Source organism: Sipha flava, unplaced genomic scaffold (genome assembly GCF_003268045.1).
Source record: "Sipha flava isolate LNK unplaced genomic scaffold, YSA_version1 68_pilon_pilon, whole genome shotgun sequence".
NCBI classification, from domain to species: Eukaryota; Metazoa; Arthropoda; class Insecta; order Hemiptera; family Aphididae; genus Sipha; species Sipha flava.
In genome coordinates, this window is record NW_020273608.1 from 505,367 (window position 1) to 524,227 (window position 18,861).

Consider the following 18,861-nt stretch of genomic DNA (forward strand, 5'->3'; position numbering starts at 1 on the left):
ATGACTATAAATTGATTATGTTTAAACACATAAGTACCCATCATATTATTTTTCAATTTATTTTGCTGTGAACATCTGAACACATTGGTCATCCTCGCCTTTTGTAGTTTTGTATACCTACCTACTAAAGATAATGGCTGTCTCTCTGCAGCGTAGTTCAAATAATCACAAGTAAAACTATTTCTTGGAGGTCTATTAAATTATTCGTAAGTATATATTATGATATTATTGTAATCAACCTATATTGTATTTTCCTTTTTAAAATAAAATATATATTATAAAAATAATAATGTATATAATATATTTTACTGCATATTTTTACGTAGGCAGTGGCGTACAAATGAGGGAGGGGTTCGGAATAATTCCCACCCCCAGGACAAAAAAAAGATATTGTCCAGTTCTGAAATTATTAGAATAATAAAAGGTAACGAATTAACAGATAATATAAAAATATCAATAGACAAAAGTTATTTAAGATGATTGTTACAGACTATCAACCTCTGTCGTTAGTTGAGAACAGTGGGTTTTTGGAATATTCTAAAAAATTGCAACCTCTATTTAAGGTTCCCAGTAGGAAAACATTAACTACAAAATTATTGCCAAATGAATACAACAAGATCGTCATTAAAATAAAAAATATGTTGGAAAATGTTGCTTATTTCTCTATTACAACTGATATATGGACATCTGATAATAATATACCTTACTTAACAGTTACATGCCATTTTATTTTGGATACTCGTTTATATTCACCCATTTTAGCAACTAGAGATATGCGCGAATCTCATACTGGCGTCAATATAAGTAATTTGCTTTCAGATATTTTAAATGAGTGGAGCATTAAAGATAAAATAGTGACTATAGTCTCAGACAACAGAGCTAATATAAAAAATGCTATAAATGTACACCTAGGTAAATACCATCATCCATATGTCGTGCACACACTAAGTTTAAGTATTAACGAAGCAATTATGTCGAATAAAGTTAGGAAATCTTTATAATACATCCAGGAAGGATGTATTAAAAAAAAATGTCGCACGTTGGTGAAACATTTTAAACTAGTGTCTTTGCGTCTGAAAAGCTTAAAGAATTGCAAACACAAATGGGACTTCCTCTACTAAAAGTAATACAAGATGTAAGTACCAGGTGGAATTCGAGTGTTCATATGTTAGAGAGTACAAATTAAAGCACCTTTATCTGCAGCTATGACATTTCTTCCCCGAGCACCAAATTGTTTAACAACATTAGAATGGGAATTAATAAATGATTGTTCACCTATATTAAAACCATTTGACGTCATGACAGTTGAATTATCTGGTGTAATATATCCTACACTTTCATCAGTAATTCCATTGATGAGAGGCCTTCAACATACGTTAACATGTACAACTTCATAAAATTGTAATTGATGTCATTGGTAGACGTTTAAGGATTCTAGAATGTAATAAAATAGTTGCTAAATCAACTTTTTTAGACTCTAGGTTTAAAAAATAAGGTTTTGGATTAATTGAAAATGCAAATAATACTGATAAACAGCTTATTGGAGAAATTTCTTATATTTTAAATAATAAACGGCAGGGAGATACATGTAGTGAACATATCGATGTTGAATCCAATGTATTATGGAACAATTTGACACGAAAGTCTCTCAGATCAGTATTACGCCATCAACTAGAATTTCGGCTTTACTTATAATACGTCAGTATTTAGAAATTCCACATTTAAGCCGTAAACAAAGTCCACTGGATTTTCGGAAAAAAAAAACAAAAATATTTTTCCAGAATTGTTCAGATTGCAAATTAAATATTTGAGCGTTCCCGCAACATCTGTTTCATCAGAATGCGTATTTTCTAAAGCAGGACAGATAACTAACGACTGTAGGCATAGACTTCATCCAAAAAACTCGGATTTAATTATATTAATTAATATAATTAATTATTTTTTTAAACAATAACATGAATATTGAATTTTTATTATAAAATAAATTTGATTTTATAACTTTCATTTCATTTGTACGAGTATATATTTATTAATTATAACGTTATACGTCTTAAATTGTAATAGACAGTACAACATAATATTATGCATCACATACTACATAATAATCATGTAAAGCATTATTTTTTATTTATTTATATTCTATTGTTAATTTATACTAAGTACTAATGAATACAATTTACAATAATAAATATTTCAATGTTAACATATTATAGTACCTACCTACTATCTACTGTCTAATGTTACATTACTACTTATAAATATTAAATACTAAAGATTATTTTGAAATAATTAATTTATGTTCATTCGATTATTCTATCATTCGAATGTTTATGATTATAAATTATGATTTATCAAATCGTTTTTGAATCGAATTGATACGAATGGTTTCGATTATCGTATTGATTCTATATGATAAAAGTAATAAAAGTGAGACAAGAAAAGCATTCAATTATTTGTATCATATGAATGTTTCATTCGAATGATTTTATTCGAATAATTCATTTAATTATTTTATTATTCGAATGATCAAGCCCGGATTAAGGGGGGGGGCAAGGGGGGGCACGGTCCCGGGGCCCATATTTATCCCCAAATTATTTTTTTTAACATGTTAAAAACAGTTATATATATATATATATATATTATATATAAATTCTTAGACTTATAGATCTAGTTACCTATAAAGTGTGTTCTTTATATATATATTTATATTGTGTAGGTATAATACGGTATTATTAATACCTAAATTATTAACTATATTAATTTATCTGTCTCATATATATATATATTTTGTATAGTATAAACTTATACAATAAATAATGACATATAGTACTTAATACGTAGTGATATAATTATTTTTAAGTTCTAGTTGAAAGGGAGGCCACTAAGTGTATGGTGTCCCGGGGCCCAATTGATCCTTAATCCGGGCTTGCGAATGATTCATACGATTATTTTATCATTCAAATGATTCTTAAAATAATCGAATTGATTCGATTATTCAAATAATCGTATGCTTCGATTATTTCATTCGATTATTCCAATCACTGGTGATTACTGTATAAAACAAATGTAATAATAAACAAACAGTGGTCGACTTGAGAGGGGACGCAAGGAGACGGAGTACTCCAACTAATTTTCAGAAATTTTAGCGTCCCCCCACTATTATTATGTTATAATTATAACGCTTAACAAGGTTTGGGGATGCTCTTTTTTTTAAAGTAAATAGAGTCCCCTTCTTTAATTTTTCCAAGTCGAGCTTTGTGAACAAATATGTCTACTGTCTAGCACTAGTATGGACAATTTTTGAAAAACTGAAAAATATTTTTACGATCACGAATAATTTATCTTATCATCTAGATGAGTGATTTTTTTATCTCGGATAATTTTTTTAATAATTTTCAACGGTTCATTTTTTATTATCTAGATAAGATAAAGATAACAAACATTTTTATCTAGATAATCCCAACACTGTCAAAGTATACCCACTAGAAAATTTTTTTCTCGATAATTTTTAATTCTATAATCTATAATTGTAATGATCGGAATGATTCTTCCGATCGAAATCGTGTACATAGATAAAAATAAATGTCCTTTCACTCAAAATCTATAAATAAACATTTATTTATATAAAATATAAATTGCATTTACGACTATAAGTTTTATATTTTTAGTACTTACGTTTTCACGTCATTTAAATATTCATATCTAACATTTAATTTTTTCTTTGCCAAGCTAAGCGTCAGGGGCCAATTTTATACTACTATGCCTAACCGGCTAGGAATGATACCTATACTATGGCAACTCACAAACCCACATGCATGAGTTAGTCAATAAATGTATAATAAAAATGTTAGTTTATATTTATATATAGTAGTTCAGCAAATGATTTACAGAATAATATTATGAATCTTTCTGTAGACTTCTTATTTAATACAACAAACACGAAAACCATTAGCATATACAATGTGTATGTACATATATTATATATACTGTTTATTATAAATGTATTGATCTTATTTAATATTGATACACTTCGAAGCAATATAATTTTTGTTTTTAGTTAACATACAATCAAAACCTATCTTTATTTAAATATATTATAATAAATAAGAATTTATTTTTTCTTTCGTATAGTTTTTACTATGGTTCAAACTATACCGTTACGATTGTTTTAACGACTAATGATTAAATGGTGATGCATTTTTTCTTTCATAATAGCTGCATATTTCCGATTTAGAATCAATAATTGCGGATGGATCAATTTATATTTCTAAAAATGGTTTATATCGCAGAAAAACCAAATTTCTTTACTCTCAAAAATTATCATTTTTTTTTTTTTTTTTTTTTGGTTACAAAGAAAAGTAATGAAAATTATATTGAATGTTCAGCCTCCAGTGTAAAATTTAAAATTTTATGAATTTTTGAGAGCGAAAGTATAATGGATTCTATCGGTTTGTCATATAATATTATTCAAATGCTCATAGCTTTTTTAAATAAGACCCAATTTGTTTATATTAATTATTTATAGTTATATATGAGAAACTTTGAATGAAATGTTAAAGAGTTTTCGTCAAATCAAAATTATTTTATTGACATTTTTGAAAAAAAAACTTTAAAAATGTGGATTTCTATAAGCAGCTAAAATTATTCTTCTTTTTAAATTTTAAGTCTTTGCGGTCGTTATTTTTTGAATTACGATGAAAAAATAAATAATCAAAAATCGGTAAGCTCAAAATTTTGCCGTTTTTTATAACTTTTACTACGTTTTTCAATAAACTGTTGAGAAATTCAAGAAATTACCTATTCAAAATCCCTACTAGAACTCATTCTCTATTTTTGATTATATTAAATAATGATTGGAGAAATCCGTCTAGTCAATACAAACATGTGACTATATGGGGACACAAAAAAAAATACACATATCAAAACATACATTCATTGTTCCATTCAGAATCTTAAATAAAATATTCATTAATTATAGTATAATTTAGAAACCAAACTACTGTTTGGGACATGCACAAGTTGATTTATTCGTTGATCTATTATTCCGGCGAAAGTATTGCAGTGAAAAGTTTTACTTTTTTCGCGGAAAAAATAAAAAAGAAAAGAAAACCTCTTCAGATGAAGACATTGGCCAAACAAAACATAACAACTTACTTGGATATATTAACGTGAAGCATCAGGATCTTCAAAAAAATTTGAATGAGAAATAGTGCATCCATATTCTGAATAACAAATAAATCACTATATTAATCCTTCTATTCTCGCATACGTTAATGAAAAATAGTTAGAAATATTTAAAAATAAATAAATAGAAACGATATCCAAGTAAAAGTGAATAGAAACTATTAAACCTATAACAGACCTTAGTATTAAGTCGGTGAATGTTTTTTTATAATTAAAATAAATTGTTGTACCTAAATAAAAACTTCTACATTTAAATAATATTCCACGACACATGGATTAACACATCGCGACAGAAACAACGATGAGGCAGATAATCTATGTCCAATGTAATTTGTCTTATTCTATTTGCGTTTTAAAAGAAAATATTAGACGGACAATTTCAGTGTCAGAAGAACTGGGGATTATTGATTGCCAATACTGTATATTTTCGTCTGATAGATTTATAAAATTAATTTGCTCAATCAATCAATAATCATATAATATCATATACTTCAATAATCAATTATATTGTTTGACTAAACCAATTCTTTCACTCGCGAGATCAATATTTTTTTTTCTCGTTAGTTGCGAATGGATACGGGGATCACAGTTTCACCGTGTTTAAAAATTTTCTTTTTATTTGATAAAAGTACTTTTCGACAGAAGATAATTGTTTTGACATGACTTAAACCATACCCAAAACCTTTCTTGTATATTTTTCCAATGTGAATCGCTTTTCCTTAAATATCAAAAATACTTTTATCAATCAAATTAAATTTTTAATAAAAGTGCGATACACTACTGCTATACAGCGCACCCGCGAATGAACACAAGATGAGTTGGATCGAATATATATATAGACAGTATAGTACGTGAACATTGCAGAGTGATATTTATTGTTAATTTTTATAACATATATATTTTAGACTTCCATCTGAGATTCAGAAGTAGGTATATACAGTAAGTATACTACAAAGCGCTAGTACGTTCGACTAATATAAATCTATAAGACTGCTATTGCCCCAGGTGGGAGAAAATTGGTCATTCCTTAAATCCGTTTCCACCGCTGTATATTTATACAGACGCAGACACACACATACACACACAGCGCGCGCGTGATATATATTATTTATCTATACACATTAGTACATTACACAATGAATGAATGTTAGATACGTATAAATCCATAAAATCAAACACTATTGTGTCAGCACAACGACGGGCCCTTGCATAAATTATAATACGTATATATTATAATGAACACCACTGTATAATAAAGGTATATAACGTTTCGCAAGATCGTATCCCGCGTCAAGTCCAATATCCTAATAATTCCGGCCCCATTTCATTTGTTCGACAATATTACAATAATAATAATAATTATTATTATTTTAATAAACACGTTTAATCCCTTCGCAAAGATGATACCCGGAAGAGCATAGCTATTCGTCGTTTCCTAAACCGCCAACTCTCTCTTTCTCTCTGTATAATATACATATTGTGTATATAACTTGTACATGGGTATGTGTGTGTGCACGCGTATCGACGGGGTTGAGATGCTTTAATCGGACTTAAAATAAATTATAAACCCAGCACAAGTGTCACATATAATAATCGGGCAGCCCCAAGACATTATAACGTTGTTGTAGGTAAATGGTAAATGTTATTTTAAGTAAAACGCAACTGCGCCCGTGCAACTAAATTATTTGGTCTGAGCAATCGAAACGATATGACGCGAAAAATGGATAGGTACAGGTAATGCCGAGTATCGACATCCCGTTTCACTGGTAAAATCGGAATCCGTATCTCCATCAAATGCAGTAACACAGTTTTTAATCAAATCCGATGTCAGTCTATATCAATGATGTATAGCGAATGAATGGGGGGGGGGTAACACTTTTTTAATTTATTGTTTTGCGTACGCTCGCTAAAAATATCGTTGGTCGTTTAGTCGCGTACACATGTTGAAATGTTCAGATGCACGAACGAAACATTACGCACACATTTTTCAACATTAAATTCTAATTTCTCTACCAAACACGGACGTGTAAATTATAAATGTCTATATAAATGTACCTCTCGGATGATCATAAAAAACGTTTCGAAGACCAAAGACCGAAAAAGTGATTTTCTGCAAACATGAAGTCGCGTACGAGGTGTACTGCCTTAACGATGTCAACGGTAAGTAAAAAATGTCGATTTATTGGACCGACGACCTGGACGCCGTTGAATGTTGACCGTCGACTGCGCACTCCTTAACGGGGGCTTTGGATAAATGACTGTCACCCGAACCGTCGACAGTGTAATCACGCGCGTGTCGTTAGGGAACACTTGGCACGGTCGTACATCCGAAATCGGGTTAGCGGTAAATAAGTAACTCGTCCGAGATCAAGTGGTCCGAGTAAACCTGGAAATCGGACGATCGCCAAGATTATATGATAATAAGCAAAGTACACATAAAACTATCGTAGCCAAAAACATTTACCTTCAACGGTCGACCCTTTGACATCGTCGCCTTAAAAAAATATTGCTCTACCGCGTTCATTTATATACGGAGTGTCAGGGTCTGTTTATCCTCAAGATATCAATAAACACCTAGCTTATAAATTTAACTAAACATGTTTATTACAACATTATTATTTTTTTTTCTCGTAAATTTTCATAATATATTGTTATATGGATAAATGAATAAAAAATAGTTTAGCATGATGTTAAGAATGATTACAATAGAATAAGAAAAATCTAACAAGCAGAAGAAAAGAAAAAAGGAATCATTGCATAAATAATGTTTTTTTTTTATTTTTTATAAAAATCAACCCTCACAAGAACAACAAATTTTCCTTGGCACGTCTTAAAATTTTAAAGCATCCGTCAATACAACAGTATCATGGTTTTGATTTGAATATTGTTACACGATAACGTCGGCAACTATAGGGATTTCGGATTCCGTTTTGTCGGACGAACTATCCCGTCACACCGTTTTGCGAGAGTAACACGTCCAGTTGTCGAAGTAATATCCGTTTTCAAAATCACTTTCCACTATGAACCCAAATTTTTGGAACACCTGTGCTGACAAGAGTGCATACCGCGTGCTATGCCAGACCGCGTTCGTGGAGAACGAGTCGGCCCAGAGGAAGTGCACATGGTAGTTGCCGAAAGGGTTAACTTTCTACCTGCGGCCGTCGTCCATTCGCAACATCCTGACGCGGCCACGACGATTGTACGAGCCGATGGCGATGGACCCGGTCAAGAGGTCGTGGTCGTTCCGTTCGCTACTCATGAGGCCAATCCGATTGAAATGGCAAATGTGTTGAAACGACAACACTTACAGTTAATCTTTTGTTGTACTTGTTATTATAATTCAAAAATGTTGGTCGATGGATGATTTTGTTCCAGTTTTTTTTTCTTCCTTCGTTTTTTGCTCGGCGTTATCCGAACAGCCGTTCAACGTCACATGTACGTCCAATCATTTGTAAATGTACGAGTGTGTTGCGTGATGATCGTCACAAAACGTACGACGTCATATTTTATTCGATTAAATATTATATTTTAGTGACAGCGCGTTGATTCCGGACATCCACGAACTGGTCACCAATGGCACCGGTGAGATGTCAATGTCGGCCAAATGTACGATATTTAAAATATCGATATTAAAACCCATTGCCATCGAATACGATAAATATCATAATTGACTCGACAAGTAAATATGATCACCATACTTGTCGATTAAACACCTCCAACACGACTCGTAAAGCATCACGATTGACGATTATTCACCGAGTACACGATTCGCGTGGGACCGGCTTTACGTAAAGGTTGGCGTCAAAAACCAAACAAACGCGACCGTCGGCAGGCCGGAGCCTTTGAGCTGAAACATCAGCCTGTTATATGCCAAAGCCGAACATTTTCAACTCTTCGTGCCACGCACTACATATTTAGTTCGACATACTTGTTTCTTGTAATACGAGTATACAGGTACTCTGTGAAAATGTCAAGAATTCAATTACGTACAGTTCATATATTTTTAATTAGGTGTTCATGATTTTCGTTTTTTTTTTTTTTTTTTTAAAAGAACCATAGAAAAAATTGTAAATTGATTTTCTGAAGTACGGACTAGATACCTACTTAAAATGGTTATATTAAAGATATGTGAAGCGAAGCGAGACAATGTGTTTTCACCGTATGGTGCGGTGTATTCTGTCACCTATCAAAAAAACGAACATTTACAATTTTTTTTAACATTACATATTTTTAATATACATATACGTATATTATATGGCAAGGGTGACCAAACAGTCGGTCTCAAACTATTTGAAAGTCGATCGTGTAAGGATTTATTTTCAGACCACGCGTACGAAATTTTTAATACTACTGGTCAGCGAAATGCATTGTCACACTTCAACTATATAATATGTTAACTAGACTTTAGTAATTATTATTACTAATACTACAAATATTATTACAGTAATTAGTTTATACACATTTATATTTGTACACTATATGCAAATATGTTTCTTTATAATTATAGATACTCAATAATAAAAACAAAAACTTATGGAAGTCGATCCTCAAAAATTAAGTATATTTTTAGTAGATCGTGGCCAAAAAAATGTTTGCCGTCTCTGTTTACCACGGTATGTGTGTACATATTCTTCTTAATTTAAAATTTTACTTCAGGAATTCAATTCGCGCCGACCGTACTTAAACGTACCCAATGTAACGACTGAAGGAAGTGATGCAATTTATGGTAATTATAATAATCCGCTGATTTTGTATTCAATAGATTATAAACCTAACTAATTAAGTTAAATTTTTAATTTAGAAATAAAAAATAAAAACAAAAAAATACGCAGGATATGACATATTTAATGCCCTGATTTGGGATCGGAGTCTACAACTTCCATAGCTGCAACAAATTCATCCACCAAGGGTGAAACCATACCTCTCGGTCAATAAATGATCAAAGTGATCACCTGTTAATTTAAAAAAATAAAACGAATAAAAATACATTTTCAATCATAAATTAAAAGGAAGAGTTAAATCTATACAAATATACTATAATAATGTTCATCCAAATTATGATTAAGGTTTCCAGAATATGTTGATTAATTAGAATTATTTGCATTATAATTTTCTAACTATACTAATTGGAAAATGATAGGCATGTTACGTATTAAGGCCGCCGATCATACGAACAACTCCGTGATCATTCCGTGAAAAAATGAAAAGGGAAAGGATATTATATTATCCTGTACAACTAATTAAAATATTGTTTTACAAAACACTGTGCACCGATCGATGGTCTACCGTAGATATAATTACCTAATAATGTCTAGAATCTGCAGGCCCGCTTAGTATTAGTTTTTTTTTTATTCTAAATATTATATACACAAATAAATTCATACCTTATACGCTTACCCACATCACATTAAGTAGTAATGTAGTTTCATACTACCTAAAAACGATGTAGCTGTACTCCTATTTGTTCATACAAGACATTCGTGATTCGTTTCATCTGGACCGGTTTCTCTGCTGAATAAGTACCTGTGTTACACATCCTACACAGGATATAAAGGAAAAAATAAACCATTCTTATTCAAATGTTTAGGTATGGAAAAAAAATTAATGCAAATAAATAATTAGATTATTTCTTAACATTTACTAATATATTATGAGCTAACATTTTTAGATTTCTCATTAGTAAAAATTAAAATACTTAAACTAAGTAAATCAAACAATTGGAGTGGTATTCGACATAGAATATTAATTTTGTTCATGCATGTAACCAGTGATGCAAAAAAGTTTTATATACAATTTTTTTTTTTTTTTTTACAAGCAATATACAATTTATACAACCTAACACAATCGGTGTAGGTACGGAGAAAATAACAAATAATTTTATGGCGTGATTAAAGAGGATTATTTAAAAAATAATATAAGAATAAAATGTAAATGTTGAATTTTATTTACCTCGATTTATTTGAATAATTCATTGGTTGATGGAATATTAAGATGTGTTGTACACTTAATAAGCTTACATTTAATCATATTTGAATACGTAATGAAATTCTTTTTAAAAATGATTTTAACCCTTGTTTTCTTTTATGCGCTTGAGAATATAATAAATTTAGATTAACATTAAATTAAAAAATATTTATGAGCGTCTAAGTCTAGTAAAAATTTAAAAATTCAAGCGTAAAATAACGATTTACTATCAAATATTTATAGATATAAAACAAATAAATAAAATACCATACACACACACATACACATCCTAGTACACCAAATATGCTAAATTGAAATTTTTTTTACTTAAATTGCTCCCAAAAATATTAACCTCAATACTATTTTATCTATAGGAAATATTAAATTGGCGGATTTATCATAGGAACAACTGAATAATCGCCATTTATGTAATTTATATTTTAAACCTACGGATTTTAATAATATTGAAACACAATAAAGATTAAAACAAAATGTTATATATAAATAAAATATGATTTTACTGAATTACCAACTGATGTGGGACAATATATTCCAACTTCATCAATAAATTTTATTCAAAGGACTTGAGTATGCACTTATTGGGTCGTGATCATCCAGACGATGATGATTTATTGGGTGACATGGTTATTTTAATTTTTAAATTATCTGTATAAGTCTATACGATTTTAATTTTATTATTAATAATGTTATAAAAATAAAATTTGTATGTTTATTTAAATAAATAATAAGAATTAATAGTTTGAATAATGAACATTATTAATTGTTGAAAATTATTTTATTATTTTCATTTAACTAGTTATTTTTTCTTACATTGTGAAATATTTTATGCTATATTTTTGTACGATTTCTAAAAAAGCATTTTTTAACAAAATTAACTGTATACAACTTATCAGGCTATAACATATTGGAATGGTAGCATAGAAATTAGATTATCTTATCTATTATGGTAGGTACCCAACGGTCGATCCCCCCCCAACCCTAATTTAATTGTTTATAGTTTTGTCCGGTATCTTTTATTTTAAAATCTGACATCCCTACGTATGGAATAAGTAAACAACGAATTGTCATCATAGGCCTTATACTAATAGATGGAGCATGGGTATAGTTTCAGCGGTCAGACGTGAGTGCGCTGTTCTACTATTAGGTACTCAATTACTTTGTACATACGCAATAGAATTTCAGGTTTGTTGCGTTTTAAAAATTATTGTATGATAAGAATAGATATACAAATAATATCATTATACCATGATATTATACATTTATTATTAGGTAGAAACACAATCATTTTTATTTTAGGGTTATTTCTTTGGGGTCTAAGTCTACGGGATTATTTATTAGCAAATTGATTTTTAAATATTTTAATAATATACTGTATAAATATAAGAATAAACATATTTCATGTCGTCAGAAATGATGACACTGGCATGAGAATAGTTTGTGTAAGTATAGTACGTTTCACAACAACTGCGACTCGATACTGCCGCGCCTCGTTGCAGTTTTGTCTCAAATCAGGGGTCTTCAATCTATGACAGAAAATAAAAAGCGCGCATTTTTTTCAATACAAATAGTAAGGTTTGCTGAGTATTTTTATTTTGTGTATCACTGATTTGTGTGAGCAGATGTGATCCCTTCCGACTCCCTACGACCCTATATTCTTACTCTATTCTACGACCCCACCATTATATTATTATGCTTATGAATCACTCGCCGTTGCAGCTGTTGTTAATGTGCACCTTTCAATGCGTGCTGTTACTCGTTGTTGACAATTCCTTTATACGTTACTCACGTAAAACGTATGTACGGTTTATATATACTTTTTAATATAGTTAATTGTTTATTATTTTATTATTTATTTAAAAATGTTTTACCGTTTAGTAGATATTCTCTCTCGAACAAAAATAATGGTTTTTGGTGTACTCGTATATTATACTTCAAAAAATTATCTTGTGATTCGACGAATCCTGAAGTGGCAAATTTTTACAAATACAACAAAAAACTTCAGAAGTATGTGGTGTCAGCATCGACAGCGTTATTAAAAGAATAATATTCGAAGCTACTAAAGTCCCCTTAAATCAAGTAACTGAAGAACCAACATTTACTTATAGATAGCCGACTATGTATAGACTATGCATACACATATGTTGCCTGGTCACCATATGCAGGTTGGGCAATGTTTACAAAATATGGATGTTTTAATCCTCGTGATATCAATCAAAATTCAAATTATTTTTTGTTTAACGATAAACTTTCGTAACTCGAGAGTCATCTTATGTTTTGCTGTAACTTTGCTGAATTATATTTATTGTACAGTTTTTGTATCCAAACACATGGTGTGCACCCGTAGTGTACATTTGTGTACAAATCGGTCAAAATCAGGACCTCGAAAACTACACTTTTTCTCGTAAGTAATGGTTAGATATATAATACGATAGTAATTTTATTTATTTAATATATAATATGGAACTTATTACACATTGACTCTGCACTACTACTCGCATAAAGCTTATGAATATGCAAGGTAATTTATAATTGTAAATGTAATGCAAAAGAATCCTTTTTTTCATTATTTTTTTTCTTGGTATCAACGACGCTGCCTGGACTGAAGAGTAATGCACAAATTATTTTTATTTTTAATTTTTAATGCTTTTATCAAACGCTTACACAAATTGCTCACCATAGCTTTCTCCTAAGGAACTAAAATGCTATTATTTTTAATACTTTTATTTTAATAACTATTTGTTTTATTTATTTTAGATCAGTTCTAATATTATCAAGCAGTAAGTCTATAATGAACTGGACTTCATCAATCAATGCAGAACCAAGCATATTTAGTGAAGTTATGGACTATCTGAAAACTTAAATTCCAGAAGATAAACACTGCAATTTATGTTTAGATTCCATGTCTTTAAGAAAACAAATTTTATGGAGTGATAAATTTAATAAATTTATTGGTTATTGTGATTTTGGTGGTGAATTACAACTTGAGGGTACAGATACTACTGCGACAGAGGCTCTATTTTTTATGCTTGTCTAAATGGTAAGTAAAAACTACCTATAGCATATGTTCTTTAAAATAAAACCACTGCAGTTGCTTAATATGAATTAGTAAAATCAATATTTAAACATATGCATAATGCCGGTTTAACTGTTTTGGGTTTTACATGTGATGGTGCTTACACAAACATAACTATGATAAAAATATTAGGTTGCATCATTGGAAATAGTTATAATAAAATAAAAAGTTGGTTTCTACATCCTATAAGTAATGATAAAGTTTATTTTATTCCAGATGCTTGTCATAACCTAAAATTAGCCAGAAACATACTTGGTTATTGCAATTACCACGGGATTTATTCGTTGGCAACATTTATCAAATTTACATGAAATACAGCAAGAAACTAAGGTAAAATTTGCTAATAACTCTCAAATTCTCATGTTAAATGGCATAATAATAAAATGAAAGTATCTTATGCTGCTTAGACTCTTTCTGCATTCACAGCAACTGCATTAAATTTTTAAATCAACAAGTTTCAAAATTTGAAAATAGAAAGGCAACTACAGAGTATTGCCAAGTGCTTGACTAGATATTTGACTTAAAATCTATATTCTCTTCTCTAAAAATTATAAATCTCCAATTACTAAAAACAACATTCTTGATCTAGAAAATAAAATTATTCCATTCGATAAATATTTGTATAGTATAGGTACTTTGAAATTCAATGATCAACTTTTACATGTAACAAATAAAAAAACATTTATTTACGGTTTTGCCATTGCCGTTAAATTACTACTCAGTATAGCAAGATCAATATTTGTAAATGATTTTATACATTTTAGTTATATCCTTATTTATACATTTTCACAACCTCACCTAGAACTATTACTTGAGCAAATCAGACAAAGTGGTGGCTCAAATAATAATTCAAATGTGGTGCACCTAAAAATTGCTATTAAACAAATTTTAATAAAAAATGTATTTAAATTAAAAAATAATGGCAACTATAACACGTTTGATGACGATGTAATGTTCAGAATTTTAGACTTTAAGTGGAATAAGAAAGAGCAATTTAATGACAACTGTCAAATGAGTGAAGCTGATCAAGATATTTTAAATAGATTTCAATTAATTAACAATATAAGTCCTTCTTTACAAAGTGCTAAGGAAAATATTTTATACTACATATTAGGATATATTATTTTAAAAATAATTAAAATACTTAATTGTGATTTTTGTGTAAAAAGTCTTTTCAAAGAAACATCAGACCATAATTATTGTTCATCAACATAGGGTAAATTTGTAAATTTAAGACAAAGTGATGGCTCAATTTTAAGTTAGGAAATTTCTTTTAAAATTATAATGGAGACTGAAAAAATCCTTTTAAATTTAACAAATAATCTAACAAACCTTATAACATACCTAATTTAAATAAAAAATAATGTATCAATGTACTAGTAAGTTATGTCTTGACTATAATGTATTCAGTAAATTAAATCGTGACGGTAGTATTTTAAAATGACCCCATAAAATGATTTTGATTTCCTTAATTAAATAAATTTATTTTATTTTTTAATCGTTAATTTAGTAATTATATGTTATGCATTAATTAAATCTTAACTTGGCAAGCACTAAAATAGTAGAATGAAAATTTTTAAGTAGATATTTTTAAATTAATTTAAGGTCGCTGAATCCAAAAATGATGTCAATAAATATTTTGGACTTAAAATTTCAAAGTTATCAATTGTATCATGGAAGATACAATGCCAATAACCTACCTTAGTTACCTTACTTATATATAAGCTTATGCCTTTTACTTATAGTATTTATAAATGCAGTATATTGTTTACCAAACGATTTAAGTCTAACATTCAAGTATCTATTTACTAAAACGGTAATCAAAACCATTTTGTAAGGTCTTTTCAAAATACTTGAATTGCAATCTAATTCGTTAAAAATAGTATGATCAAGACCTAATTTATTGCTACACAGATATATAATTTTTCTTTTTAAATTAGATTTATTTATATCAGTTAAATTATATGTTAATGTCAATTCAACAGACATTTTTCTGCCTCAATTATAATTTATAATTATAATTTTGTCTGTTATCACTAACATTGATAACATCGGCTTGTAAACAATGCCCAATCTGCATTATGACTGTTGGCTTCAAGTATGGGAACCAAGTCGGGCAAAAGTCTAGTAAATAGTATACATCTGTGATATCAGTACACAGTAATTAGGAAATAAAATTAAAAAGTCATGTTCATTGTAATGGGCAAAGTGTTAGCAATTTAATGTTATACACCAGGCTACACTGGTATATAATACTGTTGGCCTAATGAGGGGACTGACTCAACGGACGGCGGGTAGTCGGTGTGCGTCTTACGTACCGGTAGCACATGCGTTTGTCCTATTTCTTTCATGTCTATTCTGTGATATTCTTTTGATCAGCGATTAAAATTCATAAGTTTTGTTATATTTAGTTAAATATTTGTGTTAATTAATTATAATAAATTAATATACCCCGAGTTATTTCTTTAAAGGGTAGTGAAAGGGTGAAATTAAAAATTTACTTCTTCGATCGGATTTAGTACAAAGTCTTTCAGAAGTGCATCTAACTCATTTTCATCAGTATTAGATGATATAAAAGAAGAATTATAAGTTGCGTTATAAACTACTTCTATTTGATGGCAGCAGTGGCCACACTGGTCAACAAACATGTAACCAATATTCTCTCTCTCATACATCTATGTTTTTCCTACGCTCTAGTCAACAATTTCTCGTTCATACGTCAACGTGCTGTTTATGTTTAAATTCTATTCGTAACTTTGTTCGCGTTTTTATTTTTGTTGTATATTATTTGTAATGTTTATTGTTCCGTATTTGTTAACTAATAAATATTACACAACTTGTAAGAGTTTATATTGTTTATACTACAATTAAAGCTTCCACAGTTTCATCTTCATCACTAGAACTATTACCAGAACTCCCACTATTTTCTGGATGAATCATTGATAATATTTTTTGAGTTCTCCTTCGTTGCATAATGAAAGTTAACTAAATTAATAGAAATAAAATAAATTTATATATATATAAAAAGTACTATATTAATAGCAATAGTTTGTAATTTATTATGAATAATTATATATATATATATATATATACATGAAATAATATCTTAAGTATTATAATATAAAAACAAAATAATATAAAAAATATTATTTATTAAAAAAATATAATAATATATTGTATTATAAAATATTATAAATTATTGGTGATGTATCACATATAATTAATTAAATTTGTAAAATGAGCATTTCATGGCAGGGTTATCCTATAAGATATAATCGATATAACTAATGTTTTGCACTTAATTGTACCTATTATTTTAACAATATAGTATTATATAATTTCATTTAATTATTTTTTTTTTTTACAATTATCTTATAACATACCTATCAGGCACCTACACATACCTATGCAATTGCTTACAAATTTCTAGTAGTGCAATTGCTAAATTTTCACAGCCCAATATACACTACTGGCATTGGGCACTCAGTAATGGTACTTGACTGTTATACAATAATAAATATTAATTTTTGACCAATAGAATAATAATAATTAAATATTTGAAATTCGATTTTTTTATAATCAGTTACTTATTACAATGATTAATAATGATAACTAGGGCTCGGATTTTGTAGCAAATGCTTCTTTTGAGGGAAGTGTGATAGAAAGATAATTCTTTTATATAAATACGTTTTGAATCGTTCTGATTTTAATAAAGTAAACTTTTTTTTGCTTTTTTCCATAAAATCTGCTTTTTATTGATTTTCCCCTAATTGGTTATTTTTTCTTGATTTTTATATATTTTTCTTGAAAACTTAGCTTATTTCTATGTATATTATACGTCTTGGACTATATTAGTATTACCAGAAATTATAAAAACAGTGAAAAAACCAGTAATAAATATATGACTGATAAAATAACTGTCGTTATTGTGCCGAAATAGTTTTATCTACAATTATCTATAGTTGTATTTACGACTCAAGGAAAGGGAAAATTATCTGAATTATACCTACGTATTTTTATAGCACGTGCTAATACTTTAGTTGGCCGGTAAATATCAATCGACAATCAGTGAGGTATAAACGTATAGTGTTCTAAATAATTTCTTTAATCGTCAAAATGCCAAAAGTTAAAAATTAAAATTTAAAATTAAAAAAAATCGTAAGAGAATTCGGTGAAAATGTGCTTATGACTGACGGAAATATTATATTTTGTAAATTGTGTGAAGTCAAAATAAATTCGGATGAAAAATATAACGTTCAACAACATATTGGCAGAGAAAAACACAAAGAAGCATTGAAAAAACATGAAGCTGAAAAACATAATGCAGTTCAGCCATTCATTCAACAATTTTGTAAGTCTGATTTTAATGCTGACCTATGTTCCGCATTTGTAGCGGTGAATATCCCACTAAACAAATTAAACAACGAACATTTTCGGTCATTTCTTTCAAAATATTGCAATAAAACTATTCCAAATGAATCAACTTTACGAAAAGGATACTTCGATTCTTGCTACACTAATACGATAACTAAAATACGCGATGCTGTGAATGGCCAAAAAATATGAGTTTGTATAGATGAAACAATTGACAGTGTGCGACGTAATGTAGCTAATGTCAT

General features: G+C 29.1%; 1 protein-coding gene and 1 long non-coding RNA gene across 2 annotated transcripts; both read left to right on the forward strand.

Moving 5' to 3' along the window:
• Positions 1-476: 476 nt before the first annotated feature.
• Positions 477-1,001, forward strand: LOC112691958 (zinc finger BED domain-containing protein 1-like). The gene has a single exon (XM_025566442.1). It carries the CDS (start codon positions 477-479, stop codon positions 999-1,001), a length of 525 nt encoding a protein of 174 aa, XP_025422227.1.
• Positions 1,002-12,759: 11,758 nt separating this feature from the next.
• LOC112691975 lies at positions 12,760-15,633 on the forward strand. Its single transcript, XR_003149368.1, has 4 exons — positions 12,760-12,962; positions 13,045-13,570; positions 13,924-14,206; positions 14,459-15,633. It is a non-coding gene; the product is annotated as an uncharacterized LOC112691975 (long non-coding RNA).
• The last annotated feature ends 3,228 nt before the right edge of the window (positions 15,634-18,861 follow it).